The sequence below is a fragment of the Chiloscyllium punctatum genome, chromosome 30, assembly GCF_047496795.1.
Source record: "Chiloscyllium punctatum isolate Juve2018m chromosome 30, sChiPun1.3, whole genome shotgun sequence".
In the NCBI taxonomy this organism is placed as follows: Eukaryota; Metazoa; Chordata; class Chondrichthyes; order Orectolobiformes; family Hemiscylliidae; genus Chiloscyllium; species Chiloscyllium punctatum.
The window spans coordinates 14069155-14096956 of NC_092768.1; the positions used below are offsets into that span (position 1 = coordinate 14069155).

The 27802-nt window shown below is 51.1% G+C and overlaps 1 protein-coding gene across 5 annotated transcripts in view; it reads right to left on the minus strand.

The window, feature by feature from the left end:
- Window positions 1–27802, minus strand: part of LOC140455204 (regulator of G-protein signaling 3-like) — a 147338-nt gene that overhangs the window by 16187 nt on the left and 103349 nt on the right. For all 5 annotated transcript variants that reach the window (XM_072549918.1, XM_072549920.1, XM_072549917.1 and 2 more), the window contains one exon: window positions 22811–22890. In XM_072549918.1, the coding sequence (XP_072406019.1) occupies window positions 22811–22890 (80 nt within the window). The remainder of the gene's footprint in view (window positions 1–22810; window positions 22891–27802) is intronic.

The following is a 27802-nucleotide window of genomic DNA, read 5'->3' on the forward strand; positions in this document are numbered from 1 at the left end:
CTCCACACAACACAGATCCACACAACACAGATCCACACAACACAGCTCCTCACAACACAGCTCCTCACAACACAGCTCCTCACAACACAGTGCCTCACAACACAGTGCCTCACAACACAGCTCCACACAACACAGCTCCTCACAACACAGCTCCTCACAACACAGCTCCTCACAACACAGATCCACACAACACAGATCCACACAACACAGATCCACACACACAGCTCCACACAACACAGCTCCACACAACACAGATCCTCACAACACAGCTCCACACAACACAGCTCCGCACAACATAGATCCACACAACACAGCTCCGCACAACATAGATCCTCACAACACAGCTCCACACAACACAGCTCCTCACAACACAGCTCCACACAACACAGATTCACAACACAGCTCCACAAAACACAGCTCCTCACAACATAGCTCCACACAACACAGCTCCTCACAACACAGTGCCTCACAACACAGCTCCACACAACACAGCTCCACACAACACAGATCCACAAAACACAGATCCACACAACACAGCTCCACACAACACAGCTCCACACAACACAGCTCCACACAACACAGCTCCTCACAACACAGCTCCACACAACACAGCTCCGCACAACACAGCTCCGCACAACACAGATCCACACAACACAGATCCACACAACACAGCTCCGCACAACACAGCTCCGCACAACACAGCTCCGCACAACACAGCTCCGCACAACACAGATCCACACAACACAGATCCACACAACACAACTCCTCACAACACAGATCCACAACACAGCTCCACACAAAACAGCTCCTCACAACACAGCTCCACACAACACAGCTCCACACAACACAGATCCACACAACACAGCTCCTCACAACACAGCTCCTCACAACACAGCTCCTCACAACACAGTGCCTCACAACACAGTGCCTCACAACACAGCTCCACACAACACAGCTCCTCACAACACAGCTCCTCACAACACAACTCCTCACAACACAGCTCCACACAACACAGATCCACACAACACAGATCCACACAACACAGCTCCACACAACACAGCTCCACACAACACAGCACCTCACAACACAGCTCCTCACAACACAGCTCCACACAACACAGCTCCTCACAACACAGCTCCTCACAACACAGCTCCACACAACACAGCTCCACACAACACAGATCCACACAACACAGTGCCTCACAACACAGTGCCTCACAACACAGCTCCACACAACACAGCTCCTCACAACACAGCTCCTCACAACACAGCTCCTCACAACACAGATCCACACAACACAGATCCACACAACACAGATCCACACAACACAGCTCCACACAACACAGCTCCTCACAACACAGCTCCTCACAACACAAATCCACACAACACAGATCCACACAACACAGCACCTCACAACACAGCTCCTCACAACACAGCTCCTCACAACAAAGCTCCTCACAACACAGATCCACACAACACAGCACCTCACAACACAGCTCCACACAACACAACTCCACACAACACAGCTCCACACAACACAGCACCTCACAACACAGCTCCTCACAACACAGCTCCACACAACACAGCTCCTCACAACACAGCTCCTTACAACACAGCTCCACACAACACAGATCCACACAACACAGATCCACACAACACAGCTCCTCACAACACAGTGCCTCACAACACAGCTCCTCACAACACAGCTCCTCACAACACAGCTCACACAACACAGCTCGACACAACACAGCTCCACACAACACAGTGCCTCACAACACAGCTCCACACAACACAGCTCCACACAACACAGCTCCGCACAACATAAATCCTCACAACACAGCTCCGCACAACACAGATCCACACAACACAGCTCCTCACAACACAGTGCCTCACAACACAGCTCCACACAACACAGCTCCACACAACACAGCTCCGCACAACATAAATCCACACAACACAGCTCCGCACAACACAGATCCACACAACACAGATCCACACAACACAGCTCCTCACAACACAACTCCAATCACAACACAGCTCCACACAACACAGATCCACACAACACAGCTCCACACAACACAGATCCACACAACACAGCTCCTCACAACACAGATCCACATAACACAGCTCTACACAACACAGCTCCTCACAACACAGATCCACAACACAGCTCCACACAACACAGCTCCTCACAACACAGCTCCACACAACACAGATCCACAACACAGCTCCACACAACACAGCTCCACAACACAGCTCCACACAACACAGCACCTCACAACACAGCTCCTCACAACACAGATCCACACAACACAGCTCCACACAACACAGTGCCTCACAACACAGCTCCACACAACACAGATCCACACAACACAGCTCCGCACAACATAAATCCACACAACACAGCTCCGCACAACACAGATCCACACAACACAGCTCCTCACAACACAACTCCAGACAACACAGCTCGACACAACACAGATCCACACAACACAGATCCACACAACACAGATCCACACAACACAGCTCCTCACAACACAGATCCACATAACACAGCTCTACACAACACAGCTCCTCACAACACAGATCCACAACACAGCTCCACACAACACAGCTCCTCACAACACAGCTCCACACAACACAGATCCACACAACACAGATCCACAACACAGCTCCACACAACACAGCTCCACAACACAGCTCCACACAACACAGCACCTCACAACACAGCTCCACACAACACAGCACCTCACAACACAGCTCCACACAACACAGCTCCTCACAACACAGATCCACATAACACAGCTCTACACAACACAGCTCCTCACAACACAGATCCACAACACAGCTCCACACAACACAGCTCCTCACTATACACAGCTCCACACAACACAGCTCCACACAACACAGATCCACAACACAGCTCCACACAACACAGCTCCACAACACAGCTCCACACAACACAGCACCTCACAACACAGCTCCACACAACACAGCACCTCACAACACAGATCCTCATAACACAGCTCTACACAACACAGCTCCTCACAACACAGATCCACAACACAGCTCCACACAACACAGCTCCTCACAACACAGCTCAACACAACACAGCTCCACACAACACAAATCCACAACAGAGCTCCACACAACACAGCTCCACAACACAGCTCCACACAACACAGCACCTCACAACACAGCTCCACACAACACAGCACCTCACAACACAGCTCCACACAACGCAGCTCCTCACAACACAGCTCCACACAACACAGCTCCACACAACACAGATCCACACAACACAGCACCTCACAACACAGCTCCACACAACACAGCTCCACACAACACAGATCCACACAACACAGCTCCACACAACACAGATCCACACAACACAGCTCCACACAACACAGCACCTCACAACACAACTCCACACAACACAGCTCCACACAACACAGCTCCTCACAACACAACTCCACACAACACAGCTCCACACAACACAGTGCCTCACTACACAGCTCCTCACAACACAGCTCCACACAACACAGATCCACAAAACACAGCTCCTCACAACACAGCTCCACACAACACAGATCCACAACACAGCTCCACACAACACAGCTCCTCACAACACAGCTCCTTACAACACAGCTCCACACAACACAGATCCACACAACACAGCTCCTCACAACACAGTGCCTCACAACACAGCTCCTCACAACACAGCTCCTCACAACACAGCTCACACAACACAGCTCGACACAACACAGCTCCACACAACACAGTGCCTCACAACACAGCTCCACACAACACAGCTCCACACAACACAGCTCCGCACAACATAAATCCTCACAACACAGCTCCGCACAACACAGATCCACACAACACAGCTCCTCACAACACAGTGCCTCACAACACAGCTCCACACAACACAGCTCCACACAACACAGCTCCGCACAACATAAATCCACACAACACAGCTCCGCACAACACAGATCCACACAACACAGATCCACACAACACAGCTCCTCACAACACAACTCCAATCACAACACAGCTCCACACAACACAGATCCACACAACACAGCTCCACACAACACAGATCCACACAACACAGCTCCTCACAACACAGATCCACATAACACAGCTCTACACAACACAGCTCCTCACAACACAGATCCACAACACAGCTCCACACAACACAGCTCCTCACAACACAGCTCCACACAACACAGATCCACAACACAGCTCCACACAACACAGCTCCACAACACAGCTCCACACAACACAGCACCTCACAACACAGCTCCTCACAACACAGCTCCACACAACACAGATCCACACAACACAGCTCCGCACAACATAAATCCACACAACACAGCTCCGCACAACACAGATCCACACAACACAGCTCCTCACAACACAACTCCAGACAACACAGCTCGACACAACACAGATCCACACAACACAGATCCACACAACACAGATCCACACAACACAGATCCACACAACACAGCTCCTCACAACACAGATCCACATAACACAGCTCTACACAACACAGCTCCTCACAACACAGATCCACAACACAGCTCCACACAACACAGCTCCTCACAACACAGCTCCACACAACACAGCTCCACACAACACAGATCCACAACACAGCTCCACACAACACAGCTCCACAACACAGCTCCACACAACACAGCACCTCACAACACAGCTCCACACAACACAGCACCGCACAACACAGCTCCACACAACACAGCTCCTCACAACACAGATCCACATAACACAGCTCTACACAACACAGCTCCTCACAACACAGATCCACAACACAGCTCCACACAACACAGCTCCTCACAATACACAGCTCCACACAACACAGCTCCATACAACACAGATCCACAACACAGCTCCACACAACACAGCTCCACAACACAGCTCCACACAACACAGCACCTCACAACACAGCTCCACACAACACAGCACCTCACAACACAGCTCCACACAACACAGCACCTCACAACACAGATCCTCATAACACAGCTCTACACAACACAGCTCCTCACAACACAGATCCACAACACAGCTCCACACAACACAGCTCCTCACAACACAGCTCAACACAACACAGCTCCACACAACACAAATCCACAACAGAGCTCCACACAACACAGCTCCACAACACAGCTCCACACAACACAGCACCTCACAACACAGCTCCACACAACACAGCACCTCACAACACAGCTCCACACAACGCAGCTCCTCACAACACAGCTCCACACAACACAGCTCCACACAACACAGATCCACACAACACAGCACCTCACAACACAGCTCCACACAACACAGCTCCACACAACACAGATCCACACAACACAGCTCCACACAACACAGATCCACACAACACAGCTCCACACAACACAGCACCTCACAACACAACTCCACACAACACAGCTCCACACAACACAGCTCCTCACAACACAACTCCACACAACACAGCTCCACACAACACAGTGCCTCACTACACAGCTCCTCACAACACAGCTCCACACAACACAGATCCACAAAACACAGCTCCTCACAACACAGCTCCACACAACACAGATCCACAACACAGATCCACACAACACAGCTCCTCACAACACAACTCCACACAACACAGCTCCGCACAACTTAGATCCACACAACATAAATCCACACAACACAGCTCCGCACAACACAGATCCACACAACACAGCTCCTCACAACACAACTCCACACAACACAGCTCCACACAACACAGATCCACACAACACAGCTCCACACAACACAGATCCACACAACACAGCTCCTCACAACACAGATCCATATAACACAGCTCTACACAACACAGCTCCTCACAACACAGATCCACAACACAGCTCCACACAACACAGCTCCTCACAATACACAGCTCCACACAACACAGCTCCACACAACACAGATCCACAACACAGCTCCACACAACACAGCTCCACAACACAGCTCCACACAACACAGCACCTCACAACACAGCTCCACACAACACAGCACCTCACAACACAGCTCCACACAACACAGCTCCGCACAACATAAATCCACACAACACAGCTCCGCACAACACAGATCCACACAACACAGCTCCTCACCACACAACTCCACACAACACAGCTCCACACAACACAGCTCCTCACAACACAGCTCCACACAACACAGATCCACAACACAGCTCCACAACACAGCTCCACACAACACAGCACCTCACAACACAGCTCCACACAACACAGCACCTCACAACACAGCTCCACACAACACAGCTCCTCACAACACAGATCCACACAACACAGCTTCACACAACACAGTGCCTCACAACACAGCTCCACACAACACAGCTCCACACAACACAGATCCACACAACACAGCTCCGCACAACATAAATCCACACAACACAGCTCCGCACAACACAGATCCACACAACACAGCTCCTCACAACACAACTCCACACATCACAGCTCCACACAACACAGATCCACACAACACAGCTCCACACAACACAGATCCACACAACACAGCTCCACACAACACAGCTCCACACAACACAGCACCTCACAACACAGCTCCACACAACACAGCTCCACACAACACAGCTCCTCACAACACAGCTCCTCACAACACAACTCCACACAACACAGCTCCACACAACACAGTGCCTCACTACACAGCTCCTCACAACACAGCTCCACACAACACAGATCCACAAAACACAGCTCCTCACAACACAGCTCCACACAACACAGATCCACAACACAGATCCACACAACACAGCTCCTCACAACACAACTCCACACAACACAGCTCCGCACAACATAGATCCACACAACATAAATCCACACAACACAGCTCCGCACAACACAGATCCACACAACACAGCTCCTCACAACACAACTCCACACAACACAGCTCCACACAACACAGATCCACACAACACAGCTCCACACAACACAGATCCACACAACACAGATCCACACAACACAGCTCCACACAACACAACTCCACACAACACAGGTCCACAACACAGCTCCACACAACACAGCACCTCACAACACAGCTCCACACAACACAGCTCCGCACAACATAAATCCACACAACACAGCTCCGCACAACACAGATCCACACAACACAGCTCCTCACAACACAGATCCACATAACACAGCTCTACACAACACAGCTCCTCACAACACAGATCCATATAACACAGCTCTACACAACACAGCTCCTCACAACACAGATCCACAACACAGCTCCACACAACACAGCTCCTCACAATACACAGCTCCACACAACACAGCTCCACACAACACAGATCCACAACACAGCTCCACACAACACAGCTCCACAACACAGCTCCACACAACACAGCACCTCACAACACAGCTCCACACAACACAGCTCCGCACAACATAAATCCACACAACACAGCTCCGCACAACACAGATCCACACAACACAGCTCCTCACAACACAGCTCCACACAACACAGATCCACACAACACAGCTCCACACAACACAGATCCACACAACACAGATCCACACAACACAGATCCACATAACACAGCTCTACACAACACAGCTCCTCACAACACAGATCCACAACACAGCTCCACACAACACAGCTCCTCACAACACAGCTCCACACAACACAGATCCACAACGCACCTCACAACACAGCTCCACACAACACAGATCCGCACAACATAAATCCACACAACACAGCTCCGCACAACACAGATCCACACAACACAGCTCCTCACAACACAACTCCACACAACACAGATCCACACAACACAGCTCCACACAACACAGATCCACACAACACAGCTCCTCACAACACAGATCCACATAACACAGCTCTACACAACACAGCTCCTCACAACACAGATCCACAACACAGCTCCACACAACACAGCTCCTCACAACACAGCTCCACACAACACAGCTCCACACAACACAGCTCCACACAACACAGATCCACAACACAGCTCCACACAACACAGCTCCACAACACAGCTCCACACAACACAGCACCTCACAACACAGCTCCACACAACACAGCACCTCACAACACAGCTCCACACAACACAGCTCCTCACAACACAGATCCACATAACACAGCTCTACACAACACAGCTCCTCACAACACAGATCCACAACACAGCTCCACACAACACAGCTCCTCACAATACACAGCTCCACACAACACAGCTCCACACAACACAGATCCACAACACAGCTCCACACAACACAGCTCCACAACACAGCTCCACACAACACAGCACCTCACAACACAGCTCCACACAACACAGCACCTCACAACACAGCTCCACACAACACAGCTCCTCACAACACAGATCCTCATAACACAGCTCTACACAACACAGCTCCTCACAACACAGATCCACAACACAGCTCCACACAACACAGCTCCTCACAACACAGCTCAACACAACACAGCTCCACACAACACAGATCCACAACAGAGCTCCACACAACACAGCTCCACAACACAGCTCCACACAACACAGCACCTCACAACACAGCTCCACACAACACAGCACCTCACAACACAGCTCCACGCAATGCAGCTCCTCACAACACAGCTCCACACAACACAGCTCCACACAACACAGATCCACACAACACAGCACCTCACAACACAGCTCCACACAACACAGATCCACACAACACAGATCCACACAACACAGCTCCACACAACACAGCTCCACACAACACAGCTCCACACAACACAGCACCTCACAACACAACTCCACACAACACAGCTCCACACAACACAGCTCCTCACAACACAACTCCACACAACACAGCTCCACACAACACAGTGCCTCACTACACAGCTCCTCACAACACAGCTCCACACAACACAGATCCACAAAACACAGCTCCTCACAACACAGATCCACAACACAGATCCACACAACACAGCTCCTCACAACACAACTCCACACAACACAGCTCCGCACAACATAGATCCACACAACATAAATCCACACAACACAGCTCCGCACAACACAGATCCACACAACACAGCTCCTCACAACACAACTCCACACAACACAGCTCCACACAACACAGATCCACACAACACAGCTCCACACAACACAGATCCACACAACACAGCTCCTCACAACACAGATCCACATAACACAGCTCTACACAACACAGCTCCTCACAACACAGATACTCATAACACAGCTCTACACAACACAGCTCCTCACAACACAGATCCACAACACAGCTCCACACAACACAACTCCTCACAACACAGCTCCACACAACACAGCTCCACACAACACAGATCCACAACACAGCTCCACACAACACAGCTCCACAACACAGCTCCACACAACACAGCACCTCACAACACAGCACCTCACAACACAGCTCCACACAACACAGCACCTCACAACACAGCTCCACACACCACGGCTCCTCACAACACAGCTCCACACAACACAGCTCCACACAACACAGATCCACACAACACAGCTCCACACAACACAGATCCACACAACACAGCTCCACACAACACAGCTCCACACAACACAGCACCTCACAACACAGCTCCACACAACACAGCTCCACACAACACAGCTCCTCACAACACAGCTCCTCACAACACAACTCCACACAACACAGCTCCACACAAGACAGTGCCTCACTACACAGCTCCTCACAACACAGCTCCACACAACACAGATCCACAAAACACAGCTCCTCACAACACAGCTCCACACAACACAGATCCACAACACAGATCCACACAACACAGCTCCTCACAACACAACTCCACACAACACAGCTCCGCACAACATAGATCCACACAACATAAATCCACACAACACAGCTCCGCACAACACAGATCCACACAACACAGCTCCTCACAACACAACTCCACACAACACAGCTCCACACAACACAGATACACACAACACAGCTCCACACAACACAGATCCACACAACACAGATCCACACAACCCAGCTCCACACAACACAGCTCCTCACAATACACAGCTCCACACAACACAACTCCACACAACACAGATCCACAACACAGCTCCACACAACACAGCACCTCACAACACAGCTCCACACAACACAGCTCCGCACAACATAAATCCACACAACACAGCTCCGCACAACACAGATCCACACAACACAGCTCCTCACAACACAGATCCACATAACACAGCTCTACACAACACAGCTCCTCACAACACAGATCCATATAACACAGCTCTACACAACACAGCTCCTCACAACACAGATCCACAACACAGCTCCACACAACACAGCTCCTCACAATACACAGCTCCACACAACACAGCTCCACACAACACAGATCCACAACACAGCTCCACACAACACAGCTCCACAACACAGCTCCACACATCACAGCACCTCACAACACAGCTCCACACAACACAGCTCCGCACAACATAAATCCACACAACACAGCTCCGCACAACACAGATCCACACAACACAGCTCCTCACAACACAGCTCCACACAACACAGATCCACACAACACAGCTCCACACAACACAGATCCACACAACACAGCTCCTCACAACACAGATCCACATAACACAGCTCTACACAACACAGCTCCTCACAACACAGATCCACAACACAGCTCCACACAACACAGCTCCTCACAACACAGCTCCACACAACACAGATCCACAACGCACCTCACAACACAGCTCCACACAACACAGATCCGCACAACATAAATCCACACAACACAGCTCCGCACAACACAGATCCACACAACACAGCTCCTCACAACACAACTCCACACAACACAGATCCACACAACACAGCTCCACACAACACAGATCCACACAACACAGCTCCTCACAACACAGATCCACATAACACAGCTCTACACAACACAGCTCCTCACAACACAGATCCACAACACAGCTCCACACAACACAGCTCCTCACAACACAGCTCCACACAACACAGCTCCACACAACACAGCTCCACACAACACAGATCCACAACACAGCTCCACACAACACAGCTCCACAACACAGCTCCACACAACACAGCACCTCACAACACAGCTCCACACAACACAGCACCTCACAACACAGCTCCACACAACACAGCTCCTCACAACACAGATCCACATAACACAGCTCTACACAACACAGCTCCTCACAACACAGATCCACAACACAGCTCCACACAACACAGCTCCTCACAATACACAGCTCCACACAACACAGCTCCACACAACACAGATCCACAACACAGCTCCACACAACACAGCTCCACAACACAGCTCCACACAACACAGCACCTCACAACACAGCTCCACACAACACAGCACCTCACAACACAGCTCCACACAACACAGCTCCTCACAACACAGATCCTCATAACACAGCTCTACACAACACAGCTCCTCACAACACAGATCCACAACACAGCTCCACACAACACAGCTCCTCACAACACAGCTCAACACAACACAGCTCCACACAACACAGATCCACAACAGAGCTCCACACAACACAGCTCCACAACACAGCTCCACACAACACAGCACCTCACAACACAGCTCCACACAACACAGCACCTCACAACACAGCTCCACACAATGCAGCTCCTCACAACACAGCTCCTCACAACACAGCTCCACACAACACAGATCCACACAACACAGCACCTCACAACACAGCTCCACACAACACAGATCCACACAACACAGATCCACACAACACAGCTCCACACAACACAGCTCCACACAACACAGCTCCACACAACACAGCACCTCACAACACAACTCCACACAACACAGCTCCACACAACACAGCTCCTCACAACACAACTCCACACAACACAGCTCCACACAACACAGTGCCTCACTACACAGCTCCACACAACACAGATCCACAAAACACAGCTCCTCACAACACAGATCCACAACACAGATCCACACAACACAGCTCCTCACAACACAACTCCACACAACACAGCTCCGCACAACATAGATCCACACAACATAAATCCACACAACACAGCTCCGCACAACACAGATCCACACAACACAGCTCCTCACAACACAACTCCACACAACACAGCTCCACACAACACAGATCCACACAACACAGCTCCACACAACACAGATCCACACAACACAGCTCCTCACAACACAGATCCACATAACACAGCTCTACACAACACAGCTCCTCACAACACAGATACTCATAACACAGCTCTACACAACACAGCTCCTCACAACACAGATCCACAACACAGCTCCACACAACACAACTCCTCACAACACAGCTCCACACAACACAGCTCCACACAACACAGATCCACAACACAGCTCCACACAACTCAGCTCCACAACACAGCTCCACACAACACAGCACCTCACAACACAGCACCTCACAACACAGCTCCACACAACACAGCACCTCACAACACAGCTCCACACAACGCGGCTCCTCACAACACAGCTCCACACAACACAGCTCCACACAACACAGATCCACACAACACAGCACCTCACAACACAGCTCCACACAACACAGCTCCACACAACACAGATCCACACAACACAGATCCACACAACACAGATCCTCACAACACAGCTCCACACAACACAGCACCTCACAACACAACTCCACACAACACAGCTCCACACAACACAACTCCACACAACACAGCTCCACACAACACAGTGCCTCACTACACAGCTCCTCACAACACAGCTCCACACAACACAGATCCACAAAACACAGCTCCTCACAACACAGCTCCACACAACACAGATCCATAACACAGATCCACACAACACAGCTCCTCACAACACAACTCCACACAACACAGCTCCGCACAACATAGATCCACACAACATAAATCCACACAACACAGCTCCGCACAACACAGATCCACACAACACAGCTCCTCACAACACAGATCCACATAACACAGCTCCTCACAACACAGATCCACAACACAGTCCCACACAACACAGCTCCTCACAACACAGCTCCACACAAATCAGCTCCACACAACACAGATCCACAACACAGCTCCACACAACACAGATCCACAACACAGCTCCACACAACACAGCACCTCACAACACAGCTCCACACAACACAGCACCTCACAACACAGCTCCACACAACACAGCTCCTCACAACACAGATCCACATAACACAGCTCGAAACAACACAGCTCCTCACAACACAGATCCACAACACAGCTCCACACAACACAGCTCCTCACAATACACAGCTCCACACAACACAGCTCCACACAACACAGATCCACAACACAGCTCCACACAACACAGCTCCTCACAACACAGCTCCACACAACACAGCTCCACACAACACAGCTCCTCACTACACAGATCCACAACACAGCTCCACACAACACAGCTCCTCACAACACAGCTCCACACAACACAGCTCCACACAACACAGCTCCACACAACACTGATCCACAACACAGCTCCACACAACACAGCTCCACAACACAGCTCCACACAACACAGCACCTCACAACACAGCTCCACACAACACAGCACCTCACAACACAGCTCCACACAACACAGCTCCTCACAACACAGATCCACATAACACAGCTCTACACAACACAGCTCCTCACAACACAGATCCACAACACAGCTCCACACAACACAGCTCCTCACAATACACAGCTCCACACAACACAGCTCCACACAACACAGATCCACAACACAGCTCCACACAACACAGCTCCACAACACAGCTCCACACAACACAGCACCTCACAACACAGCTCCACACAACACAGCACCTCACAACACAGCTCCACACAACACAGCTCCTCACAACACAGATCCTCATAACACAGCTCTACACAACACAGCTCCTCACAACACAGATCCACAACACAGCTCCACACATCACAGCTCCTCACAACACAGCTCAACACAACACAGCTCCACACAACACAGATCCACAACAGAGCTCCACACAACACAGCTCCACAACACAGCTCCACACAACACAGCACCTCACAACACAGCTCCACACAACACAGCACCTCACAACACAGCTCCACACAATGCAGCTCCTCACAACACAGCTCCTCACAACACAGCTCCACACAACACAGATCCACACAACACAGCACCTCACAACACAGCTCCACACAACACAGATCCACACAACACAGATCCACACAACACAGCTCCACACAACACAGCTCCACACAACACAGCTCCACACAACACAGCACCTCACAACACAACTCCACACAACACAGCTCCACACAACACAGCTCCTCACAACACAACTCCACACAACACAGCTCCACACAACACAGTGCCTCACTACACAGCTCCACACAACACAGATCCACAAAACACAGCTCCTCACAACACAGATCCACAACACAGATCCACACAACACAGCTCCTCACAACACAACTCCACACAACACAGCTCCGCACAACATAGATCCACACAACATAAATCCACACAACACAGCTCCGCACAACACAGATCCACACAACACAGCTCCTCACAACACAACTCCACACAACACAGCTCCACACAACACAGATCCACACAACACAGCTCCACACAACACAGATCCACACAACACAGCTCCTCACAACACAGATCCACATAACACAGCTCTACACAACACAGCTCCTCACAACACAGATACTCATAACACAGCTCTACACAACACAGCTCCTCACAACACAGATCCACAACACAGCTCCACACAACACAACTCCTCACAACACAGCTCCACACAACACAGCTCCACACAACACAGATCCACAACACAGCTCCACACAACACAGCTCCACAACACAGCTCCACACAACACAGCACCTCACAACACAGCACCTCACAACACAGCTCCACACAACACAGCACCTCACAACACAGCTCCACACAACGCGGCTCCTCACAACACAGCTCCACACAACACAGCTCCACACAACACAGATCCACACAACACAGCACCTCACAACACAGCTCCACACAACACAGCTCCACACAACACAGATCCACACAACACAGATCCACACAACACAGATCCTCACAACACAGCTCCACACAACACAGCACCTCACAACACAACTCCACACAACACAGCTCCACACAACACAACTCCACACAACACAGCTCCACACAACACAGTGCCTCACTACACAGCTCCTCACAACACAGCTCCACACAACACAGATCCACAAAACACAGCTCCTCACAACACAGCTCCACACAACACAGATCCATAACACAGATCCACACAACACAGCTCCTCACAACACAACTCCACACAACACAGCTCCGCACAACATAGATCCACACAACATAAATCCACACAACACAGCTCCGCACAACACAGATCCACACAACACAGCTCCTCACAACACAGATCCATATAACACAGCTCCTCACAACACAGATCCACAACACAGTCCCACACAACACAGCTCCTCACAACACAGCTCCACACAAATCAGCTCCACACAACACAGATCCACAACACAGCTCCACACAACACAGAACCACAACACAGCTCCACACAACACAGCACCTCACAACACAGCTCCACACAACACAGCACCTCACAACACAGCTCCACACAACACAGCTCCTCACAACACAGATCCACATAACACAGCTCGAAACAACACAGCTCCTCACAACACAGATCCACAACACAGCTCCACACAACACAGCTCCTCACAATACACAGCTCCACACAACACAGCTCCACACAACACAGATCCACAACACAGCTCCACACAACACAGCTCCACAACACAGCTCCACACAACACAGCACCTCACAACACAGATCCACATAACACAGCTCTACACAACACAGCTCCTCACAACACAGATCCACAACACAGCTCCACACAACACAGCTCCTCACAACACAGCTCCACACAACACAGCTCCACACAACACAGATCCATAACACAGCTCCACACAACACAGCTCCACAACACAGCTCCACACAACACAGCACCTCACAACACAGCTCCACACAACACAGCACCTCACAACACAGCTCCACACAACACAGCTCCTCACAACACAGATCCACATAACACAGCTCTACACAACACAGCTCCTCACAACACAGATCCACAACACAGCTCCACACAACACAGCTCCTCACAATACACAACTCCACACAACACAGCTCCACACAACACAGATCCACATCACAGCTCCACACAACACAGCTCCACAACACAGCTCCACACAACACAGCACCTCACAACACAGCTCCACACAACACAGCACCTCACAACACAGCTCCACACAACACAGCTCCTCACAACACAGATCCTCATAACACAGCTCTACACAACACAGCTCCTCACAACACAGATCCACAACACAGCTCCACACAACACAGCTCCTCACAACACAGCTCAACACAACACAGCTCCACACAACACAGATCCACAACAGAGCTCCACACAACACAGCTCCACAACACAGCTCCACACAACACAGCACCTCACAACACAGCTCCACACAACACAGCACCTCACAACACAGCTCCACACAACGCAGCTCCTCACAACACAGCTCCACACAACACAGCTCCACACAACACAGATCCACACAACACAGCACCTCACAACACAGCTCCACACAACACAGCTCCACACAACACAGATCCACACAACACAGCTCCACACAACACAGATCCACACAACACAGCTCCACACAACACAGCACCTCACAACACAACTCCACACAACACAGCTCCACACAACACAGCTCCTCACAACACAACTCCACACAACACAGCTCCACACAACACAATGCCTCACTACACAGCTCCTCACAACACAGATCCACAAAACACAGCTCCTCACAACACAGCTCCACACAACACAGATCCACAACACAGATCCACACAACACAGCTCCTCACAACACAACTCCACACAACACAGCTCCGCACAACATAGATCCACACAACATAAATCCACACAACACAGCTCCGCACAACACAGATCCACACAACACAGCTCCTCACAACACAACTCCACACAACACAGCTCCACACAACACAGATCCACACAACACAGCTCCACACAACACAGATCCACACAACACAGCTCCTCACAACACAGATCCACATAACACAGCTCTACACAACACAGCTCCTCACAACACAGATCCACATAACACAGCTCTACACAACACAGCTCCTCACAACACAGATCCACAAGACAGCTCCACACAACACAGCTCCTCACAATACACAGCTCCACACAACACAGCTCCACACAACACAGCTCCACAACACAGCTCCACACAACACAGCACCTCACAACACAGCTCCACACAACACAACACCTCACAACACAGCTCCACACAACACAGCTCCTCACAACACAGATACTCATAACACAGCTCTACACAACACAGCTCCTCACAACACAGATCCACAACACAGCTCCACACAACACAGCTCCTCACAACACAGCTCCACACAACACAGCTCCACACAACACAGATCCACAACACAGCTCCACACAACACAGCTCCACAACACAGCTCCACACAACACAGCACCTCACAACACAGCACCTCACAACACAGCTCCACACAACACAGCACCTCACAACACAGCTCCACACAACGCAGCTCCTCACAACACAGCTCCACACAACACAGCTCCACACAACACAGCTCCACACAACACAGCTCCACACAACACAGCTCCACACAACACAGATCCACACAACACAGCTCCACACAACACAGATCCTCACAACACAGCTCCACACAACACAGCACCTCACAACACAACTCCACACAACACAGCTCCACACAACACAGCTCCTCACAACACAACTCCACACAACACAGCTCCACACAACACAGCTCCACACAACACAGTGCCTCACTACACAGCTCCTCACAACACAGCTCCACACAACACAGATCCACAAAACACAGCTCCTCACAACACAGCTCCACACAACACAGATCCACAACACAGATCCACACAACACAGCTCCTCACAACACAACTCCACACAACACAGCTCCGCACAACATAGATCCACACAACATAAATCCACACAACACAGCTCCGCACAACACAGATCCACACAACACAGCTCCTCACAACACAGATCCACATAACACAGCTCTACACAACACAGCTCCTCACAACACAGATCCACAACACAGCCCCACACAACACAGCACCTCACAACACAGCTCCACACAACGCGGCTCCTCACAACACAGCTCCACACAACACAGCTCCACACAACACAGATCCACACAACACAGCACCTCACAACACAGCTCCACACAACACAGCTCCACACAACACAGATCCACACAACACAGATCCACACAACACAGATCCTCACAACACAGCTCCACACAACACAGCACCTCACAACACAACTCCACACAACACAGCTCCACACAACACAACTCCACACAACACAGCTCCACACAACACAGTGCCTCACTACACAGCTCCTCACAACACAGCTCCACACAACACAGATCCACAAAACACAGCTCCTCACAACACAGCTCCACACAACACAGATCCACAACACAGATCCACACAACACAGCTCCTCACAACACAACTCCACACAACACAGCTCCGCACAACATAGATCCACACAACATAAATCCACAACACAGCTCCGCACAACACAGATCCACACAACACAGCTCCTCACAACACAGATCCACATAACACAGCTCCTCACAACACAGATCCACAACACAGTCCCACACAACACAGCTCCTCACAACACAGCTCCACACAAATCAGCTCCACACAACACAGATCCACAACACAGCTCCACACAACACAGATCCACAACACAGCTCCACACAACACAGCACCTCACAACACAGCTCCACACAACACAGCTCCTCACAACACAGATCCACATAACACAGCTCGAAACAACACAGCTCCTCACAACACAGATCCACAACACAGCTCCACACAACACAGCTCCTCACAATACACAGCTCCACACAACACAGCTCCACACAACACAGATCCACAACACAGCTCCACACAACACAGCTCCACAACACAGCTCCACACAACACAGCACCTCACAACACAGCTCCACACAACACAGCTCCTCACAACACAGATCCACATAACACAGCTCTACACAACACAGCTCCTCACAACACAGATCCACAACACAGCTCCACACAACACAGCTCCTCACAACACAGCTCCACACAACACAGCTCCACACAACACAGATCCATAACACAGCTCCACACAACACAGCTCCACAACACAGCTCCACACAACACAGCACCTCACAACACAGCTCCACACAACACAGCACCTCACAACACAGCTCCACACAACACAGCTCCTCACAACACAGATCCACATAACACAGCTCTACACAACACAGCTCCTCACAACACAGATCCACAACACAGCTCCACACAACACAGCTCCTCACAATACACAACTCCACACAACACAGCTCCACACAACACAGATCCACATCACAGCTCCACACAACACAGCTCCACAACACAGCTCCACACAACACAGCACCTCACAACACAGCTCCACACAACACAGCACCTCACAACACAGCTCCACACAACACAGCTCCTCACAACACAGATCCTCATAACACAGCTCTACACAACACAGCTCCTCACAACACAGATCCACAACACAGCTCCACACAACACAGCTCCTCACAACACAGCTCAACACAACACAGCTCCACACAACACAGATCCACAACAGAGCTCCACACAACACAGCTCCACAACACAGCTCCACACAACACAGCACCTCACAACACAGCTCCACACAACACAGCACCTCACAACACAGCTCCACACAACGCAGCTCCTCACAACACAGCTCCACACAACACAGCTCCACACAACACAGATCCACACAACACAGCACCTCACAACACAGCTCCACACAACACAGCTCCACACAACACAGATCCACACAACACAGCTCCACACAACACAGATCCACACAACACAGCTCCACACAACACAGCACCTCACAACACAACTCCACACAACACAGCTCCACACAACACAGCTCCTCACAACACAACTCCACACAACACAGCTCCACACAACACAATGCCTCACTACACAGCTCCTCACAACACAGCTCCACACAACACAGATCCACAAAACACAGCTCCTCACAACACAGCTCCACACAACACAGATCCACAACACAGATCCACACAACACAGCTCCTCACAACACAACTCCACACAACACAGCTCCGCACAACATAGATCCACACAACATAAATCCACACAACACAGCTCCGCACAACACAGATCCACACAACACAGCTCCTCACAACACAACTCCACACAACACAGCTCCACACAACACAGATCCACACAACACAGCTCCACACAACACAGATCCACACAACACAGCTCCTCACAACACAGATCCACATAACACAGCTCTACACAACACAGCTCCTCACAACACAGATCCACATAACACAGCTCTACACAACACAGCTCCTCACAACACAGATCCACAAGACAGCTCCACACAACACAGCTCCTCACAATACACAGCTCCACACAACACAGCTCCACACAACACAGATCCACAACACAGCTCCACACAACACAGCTCCACAACACAGCTCCACACAACACAGCACCTCACAACACAGCTCCACACAACACAACACCTCACAACACAGCTCCACACAACACAGCTCCTCACAACACAGATACTCATAACACAGCTCTACACAACACAGCTCCTCACAACACAGATCCACAACACAGCTCCACACAACACAGCTCCACACAACACAGCTCCACACAACACAGCTCCACACAACACAGATCCACAACACAGCTCCACACAACACAGCTCCACAACACAGCTCCACACAACACAGCACCTCACAACACAGCACCTCACAACACAGCTCCACACAACACAGCACCTCACAACACAGCTCCACACAACGCAGCTCCTCACAACACAGCTCCACACAACACAGCTCCACACAACACAGCTCCACACAACACAGCTCCACACAACACAGATCCACACAACACAGCTCCACACAACACAGATCCTCACAACACAGCTCCACACAACACAGCACCTCACAACACAACTCCACACAACACAGCTCCACACAACACAGCTCCTCACAACACAACTCCACACAACACAGCTCCACACAACACAGCTCCACACAACACAGTGCCTCACTACACAGCTCCTCACAACACAGCTCCACACAACACAGATCCACAAAACACAGCTCCTCACAACACAGCTCCACACAACACAGATCCACAACACAGATCCACACAACACAGCTCCTCACAACACAACTCCACACAACACAGCTCCGCACAACATAGATCCACACAACATAAATCCACACAACACAGCTCCGCACAACACAGATCCACACAACACAGCTCCTCACAACACAGATCCACATAACACAGCTCTACACAACACAGCTCCTCACAACACAGATCCACAACACAGCCCCACACAACACAGCTCCTCACAACACAGCTCCACACAAATCAGCTCCACACAACACACATCCACAACACAGCTCCACACAACACAGATCCACAACACAGCTCCACACAACACAGCACCTCACAACACAGCTCCACACAACACAGCACCTCACAACACAGCTTCACACAACACAGCTCCTCACAACACAGATCCACATAACACAGCTCTACACAACACAGCTCCTCACAACAGAGATCCACAACACAGCTCCACACAACACAGCTCCTCACAATACACAGCTCCACACAACACAGCTCCACACAACACAGATCCACAACACAGCTCCACAACACAGCTCCACACAACACAGCACCTCACAACACAGCTCCACACAACACAGCTCCTCACAACACAGATCCACATAACACAGCTCTACACAACACAGCTCCTCACAACACAGATCCACAACACAGCTCCACACAACACAGCTCCTCACAACACAGCTCCACACAACACAGCTCCACACAACACAGATCCACAACACAGCTCCACACAACACAGCTCCACAACACAGCTCCACACAACGCAGCTCCTCACAACACAGCTCCACACAACACAGCTCCACACAACACAGCTCCACACAACACAGATCCACACAACACAGCTCCACACAACACAGCACCTTACAACACAACTCCACACAACACAGCTCCACACAACACAGCTCCACACAACACAGCTCCTCACAACACAACTCCACACAACTCAGCTCCACACAACACAGTGCCTCACTACACAGCTCCTCACAACACAGCTCCACACAACACAGATCCACAACACAGATCCACACAACACAGCTCCTCACAACACAGATCCACAACACAGATCCACACAACACAGCTCCTCACAACACAACTCCACACAACACAGCTCCGCACAACATAGATCCACACAACATAGATCCACACAACACAGCTCCTCCCAACACAGCTCCACACAACACAGCTTCTCACAACACAGCTCCACACAACACAGCTCCACACAACACAGATCCACAACACAGCTCCACACAACACAGCTCCTCCCAACACAGCTCCACACAACACAGCTCCACACAACACAGCTCCACACAACACAGCTCCTCACAACACAGCTCCTCCCAACACAGTGCTGATCGTCACATTGAGTGAAGGCACTTACAGTTGCTTCTTCCGCCTCGATCTGCTGCCATTCTCTGCATAATCCAAACCCAGGTCAGATTCTGCACTGGAGGCTAGGTTCTGAAAGAAAGGAACAGCTCAGTGGTCAGAATACAGTGTCAGAGAGCACAGCAAAGTCACAAAGGAAAACTCACATTGAGGCAGTGCTAATCCTGCAATAAAACATGAAAGGCATTTCACAGCAGTCTGAGTGAAACATGACACAGAGCCACGTGGGGAGATATTTAATCAGGTGATCAATACATTAATCAAAGAGTTATGTAATACCCCTCCAAGAGTACAGCATTCCCTCAGTACTGACCCTCTCTCAGTGCAACATTCCCTCAGTACTATCCCTCTGACAGTGCCTTACTCCCTAAGTACTGATCCTCCAACAGTGCAGCACTCCGTCAGCACTGACCCTGTCAGTGCAGGCCTCCCTCAGTACTGACCCTCTGATAGTGTGGTACTCCCTCAGCACTGACCCTCTGACAGTGTGGGTTTCCCTCAGTACTGACCCTCTGACAGTGCAGCACTTCCTCAGCACTGACCATCTCTGTGCAGGCCGTCCTCAGTACTGACTCTCTGACTGTGCGGCACTCCCTCAGTACTGACCCTCTGATAGTGTGGTACTCCCTCAGCACTGACCCTCTGACAGTGTGGGTTTCCCTCAGCACTGACCCTCTGACAGTGCGACACTCCCTCAGCACTGACCCTCTGACAGTGCGGCACTCCCTCAGTACTGACCCTCCGACAATGCGGCACTCCCTCAGTACTGACCCCATGATTATGCGGCACTCCCTCAGCACTGACTCTCTGACAGTGCGGCACTCCCTCAGTACTGACCCTGTGACTGTGCGGCAGTCCCTCAGCACTGACCCTCTGACAGTGCGACACCCCCTCAGCACTGACCCACTGACAGTGCGGCACTCCCTCAGCACTGACTCTCTGACTGTGCGGCACTCCCTCAGTACTGACCCTCTGACAGTGTGGCACTCCCTCAGCACTGACCCTCTGACAGTGTGGGTCTTCCTCAGCACTGACCCTCTGACAGTGCGGCACTCCCTCAGCACTGACCGTCTCTGTGCAGGTCGTCCTCAGTACTGACCCTCTGACAGTGCGGCACTCCCTCACTACTGACCCTCAGATGGTGCAGCACCCCCTCAGTACAGACCCTCTGACAGTGCGGCACTCCCTCAGTACTGACCGTCTGACTGTGGCACTCCCTCACTACTGACCCTCAGATGGTGCAGCACCCCCTCAGTACTGACGCTGTGACTGTGCGGCACTCCCTCAGCACTGACCCTCCGACAGTGCGGCACTCCCTCAGTACTGACCCTCTGACAGTGTGGCACTCCCTCAGCACTGACCCTCTGACAGTGTGGGTTTCCCGCAGCACTGACCCTCTGACAGTACGGCACTCCCTCAGCACTGACCCTCTGACAGTGTGGGTCTTCCTCAGCACTGACCCTCTGACAGTGCGGCACACCCTCAGTACTGACCCTCTGACAGTGCGGCACTCCCTCACTACTGACCCTCAGATGGTGCAGCACCCCCTCAGTACTGACGCTGTGACTGTGCGGCACTCCCTCAGCACTGACCCTCCGACAGTGCGGCACTCCCTCAGCACTGACCCTCTGACAGTGTGGGTTTCCCTCAGCACTGACCCTCTGACAGTGCGGCACTCCCTCAGCACTGACCCTCTCTGTGCAGGCCGTCCTCAGTACTGACTCTCTGACAGTGCGGCACTCCCTCAGTACTGACCCTGTGATTGTGTGGCACTCCCTCAGCACTGACCCTCAGATGGTGCGGCACTCCCTCAATACTGACGCTGTGACTGTGCGGCACTCCCTCAGCACTGACCTTCTGACAGTCGTGGGTCTCCCTCAGCACTGACCCTCTGACAGTGCGGCACTCCCTCAGCACTGACCTTCTGACAGTCGTGGGTCTCCCTCAGCACTGACCCTCTGATAGTGCAGCAATCCCTCACTACGGACCCTCAGATGGTGCAGCACCCCCTCAGTACTGACGCTGTGACTGTGCAGCACTCCCTCAGCACTGACCCTCCGACAGTGCGGCACTCCCTCAGTACTGACCCTCTGACAGTGTGGCACTCCCTCAGTACTGACCCTCCGACAGTGCGGCACTCCCTCAGTACTGATCCTCTGACAGTGTGGCACTCCCTCAGTACTGACCCTCTGACAGTGCGGCACTCCCTCAGTACTGACCGTCTGACTGTGGCACTCCCTCACTACTGACCCTCAGATGGTGCAGCACCCCCTCAGTACTGACGCTGTGACTGTGCGGCACTCCCTCAGCACTGACCCTCCGACAGTGCGGCACTCCCTCAGTACTGATCCTCTGACAGTGTGGCACTCCCTCAGTACTGACCCTGTGACAGTGCAGCACTCCCTCAGTACTGACCCTCTGACAGTGTGGCACTCCCTCAGTACTGACCCTGTGACAGTGCAGCACTCCCTCAGTACTGACCCTCTGACAGTGCAGCACTCCCTCAGCACTGACCCTCTGACAGTGTGGCACTCCCTCAGTACTGACCCTGTGACAGTGTGGCACTCCCTCAGTACTGACCCTGTGACAGTGCAGCACTCCCTCAGTACTGACCCTCTGACAGTGTGGCTATCCCTCAGTACTGATCCTCTGACAGTGCGGCTCTCCCTCAGTATTGACCATCTCAAATGTGGCACTCCCTCAGGAATGTGTCTTCTTGAGAATGTATTAGTGTGTGTGTGTGTGTGCGCGCATGTGTATATGATGTCGATAATTGTTGTTCCCCCAGCAGTCTTGGATTTGCCCCATGAGGTCTACACAGTCAAATCCCTCTGGACTCCGCTGCTCCCCCCAAATCCCCAGAGCCTCTGGGAAGCAGAGAGACTCTGGAATTTCCAGGGTAGCTGACATGGATCTGATGGGCCGAAAGGCCTTCTTATACTGCCGTGCAATGTGCCATGCCCGAGTGTGGGAGGAGAGTGGGAGATGGGGAACAGGGATTGGGTGATAAGGCTGTAGCAGTAAATGGAGAGGTTAGCAGACAGTATTCTGGGGCTGGTGCAGATAGAGGGTGCTTGGGGGTGGTGGGAGAGTGGGGGTTAATATTCAGTCAATGGGAAACTTCGCTGCCTGGAAAAAGCTGCCCGCCCATTGAGAGGCTCCTGGAAACTACGCTGCTCCCAGGCTCAGTGCTGGCCTGTAAATCAGCAGATTAATTTTTCATTGCATCGATCGAAGACTCTCTTGCACCAGGCCTCTCTCAGCACTGACTCCTTTTATTGCAGTTATCAGTCAGCCCTCATTTACTTGTTCTGCTTTTATCGCACTGCAGCAACAGGACATTACAAAGTCACTGGGAAAACTGCGCTATTCATCCTCTACCTTCAGGGCAAGTCTGACCACACACACTGAAGGTCGGACCATAATATCAGCAATGTCAGGGAATGCACAGTGCACAACAAGATCCCACAACAACAAATGAGAGGTGGGCACATTGAATCGAAAGGGGCTTGACAGGGTGAATGCTGAGAAGATGTTTCCTCTCAAGGGAGCGTCTGGGACCAGAGGACCACATCTCAGAATGAAGGGGTGCCAATTTCAGACTGAGATGAGGAGGAATCTCTTCCCTTGGAGTGTTGTGAGTCAATGGAATCCCTTGCCACAGAGAGCTGTGGGGGTAGAGTCCTGGTGTATACTGAGATCGATAGATTCTTGTCAGGGAAGCAAGGGTGGGCAAAGGGCAAGAAAGTACGAGTTGGAAGGTCACGCTGTGGCTGTATAGGACATTGTTTGTGGCACTTTTGGAATATTGTGTACAGTTCTGGCCTACTTCCTATCAGAAGGATGTTGTGAAACTCGAAAGGGTTCAGAAAAAATTTGCAAGGATTTTGCCAGGATTGGAGGGGTTGAGTTATAGGGAGAGGCTGAATCGGTGGGGGGTGTTTTCCCTGGAGCATCAGAGGCTGAGGGGTGACCTCAGAGATTTGTAAAATCATGAGGGACATGAATAAGGTGAATAGTCAAGGTCTTTTCCCTGGGGTGGGGGAGACCAAAACTTAGGGGATAAAGTGGGGAAAAATTTAAAAGGATCTCAGGGGCAATGTTTTTCACACAGAGAGTGGTGCGTGTATGGAATTAGCTGCCAAAGGAAGTGATGGTGGCTGCTTCAATTACAACATTTAAAAGGCATCTGGATGGGTATATGAATAGGAAGAGATTGGAGGGATATGGGTCAGGTGCTGGCAAATGGGATCAGATGTATTTAGGATATCTAGTCAGAGTGGACAAGTTGGACTGAAGGGTCATGTTTCTGTGCTGAGTGTCTCCATGGCTCGAAGTGGACCTGAGGCGTATCGGATCAGCTGTGATCCTACTGATTGGCAGAGCAGGCTCAAGGGGCTGAATGGCCTCCTCCTGTTTCTGTTCCTTCTGGCCTTTTGATCAGTACGAGAGAGACAGTGCTGGAGTCTGTCATTAAGGACAATTTAGCAGGGCACTTTAAAATTCCCAAAGAGCTTACGCAAAGTTAATTTAGATTTCTGACAAGCAAATGGTGACTGAGAAACTGACTGAAATTTATTTAGGACTTACCTCATGAAATTGATGAGGGAGAACAGATGGATGTGGTGCACTTGAAGTTTCAGAAAATTTTGCATAAAGTCCCATAAATGGACGTTATTGTGCAAAGTGAAAGGACATACTATTGTACAAAGGGACTTGGGTGACCTTGTAAACTGATCACTGAGTACAGAAGCAAGGAAGTCTTATTGCAGCTGGGCGGGGCCTTGGTGAAACTGCATCTGGAGGATTGTGGACAGTTCTGGCCTCCTTAACCCAAACAATATCTCTGCCATAGAGAGAATGCAAAGAGCCTTCACCAGACTAATCCCTGGGCTGGCAACTTTGGCTCATGAGGAGAGATTCACTAAAGGTTAGCGTTAGGGGCATGACCAAACCTGGATTTTGAAAATTGGAGGGGATCTCA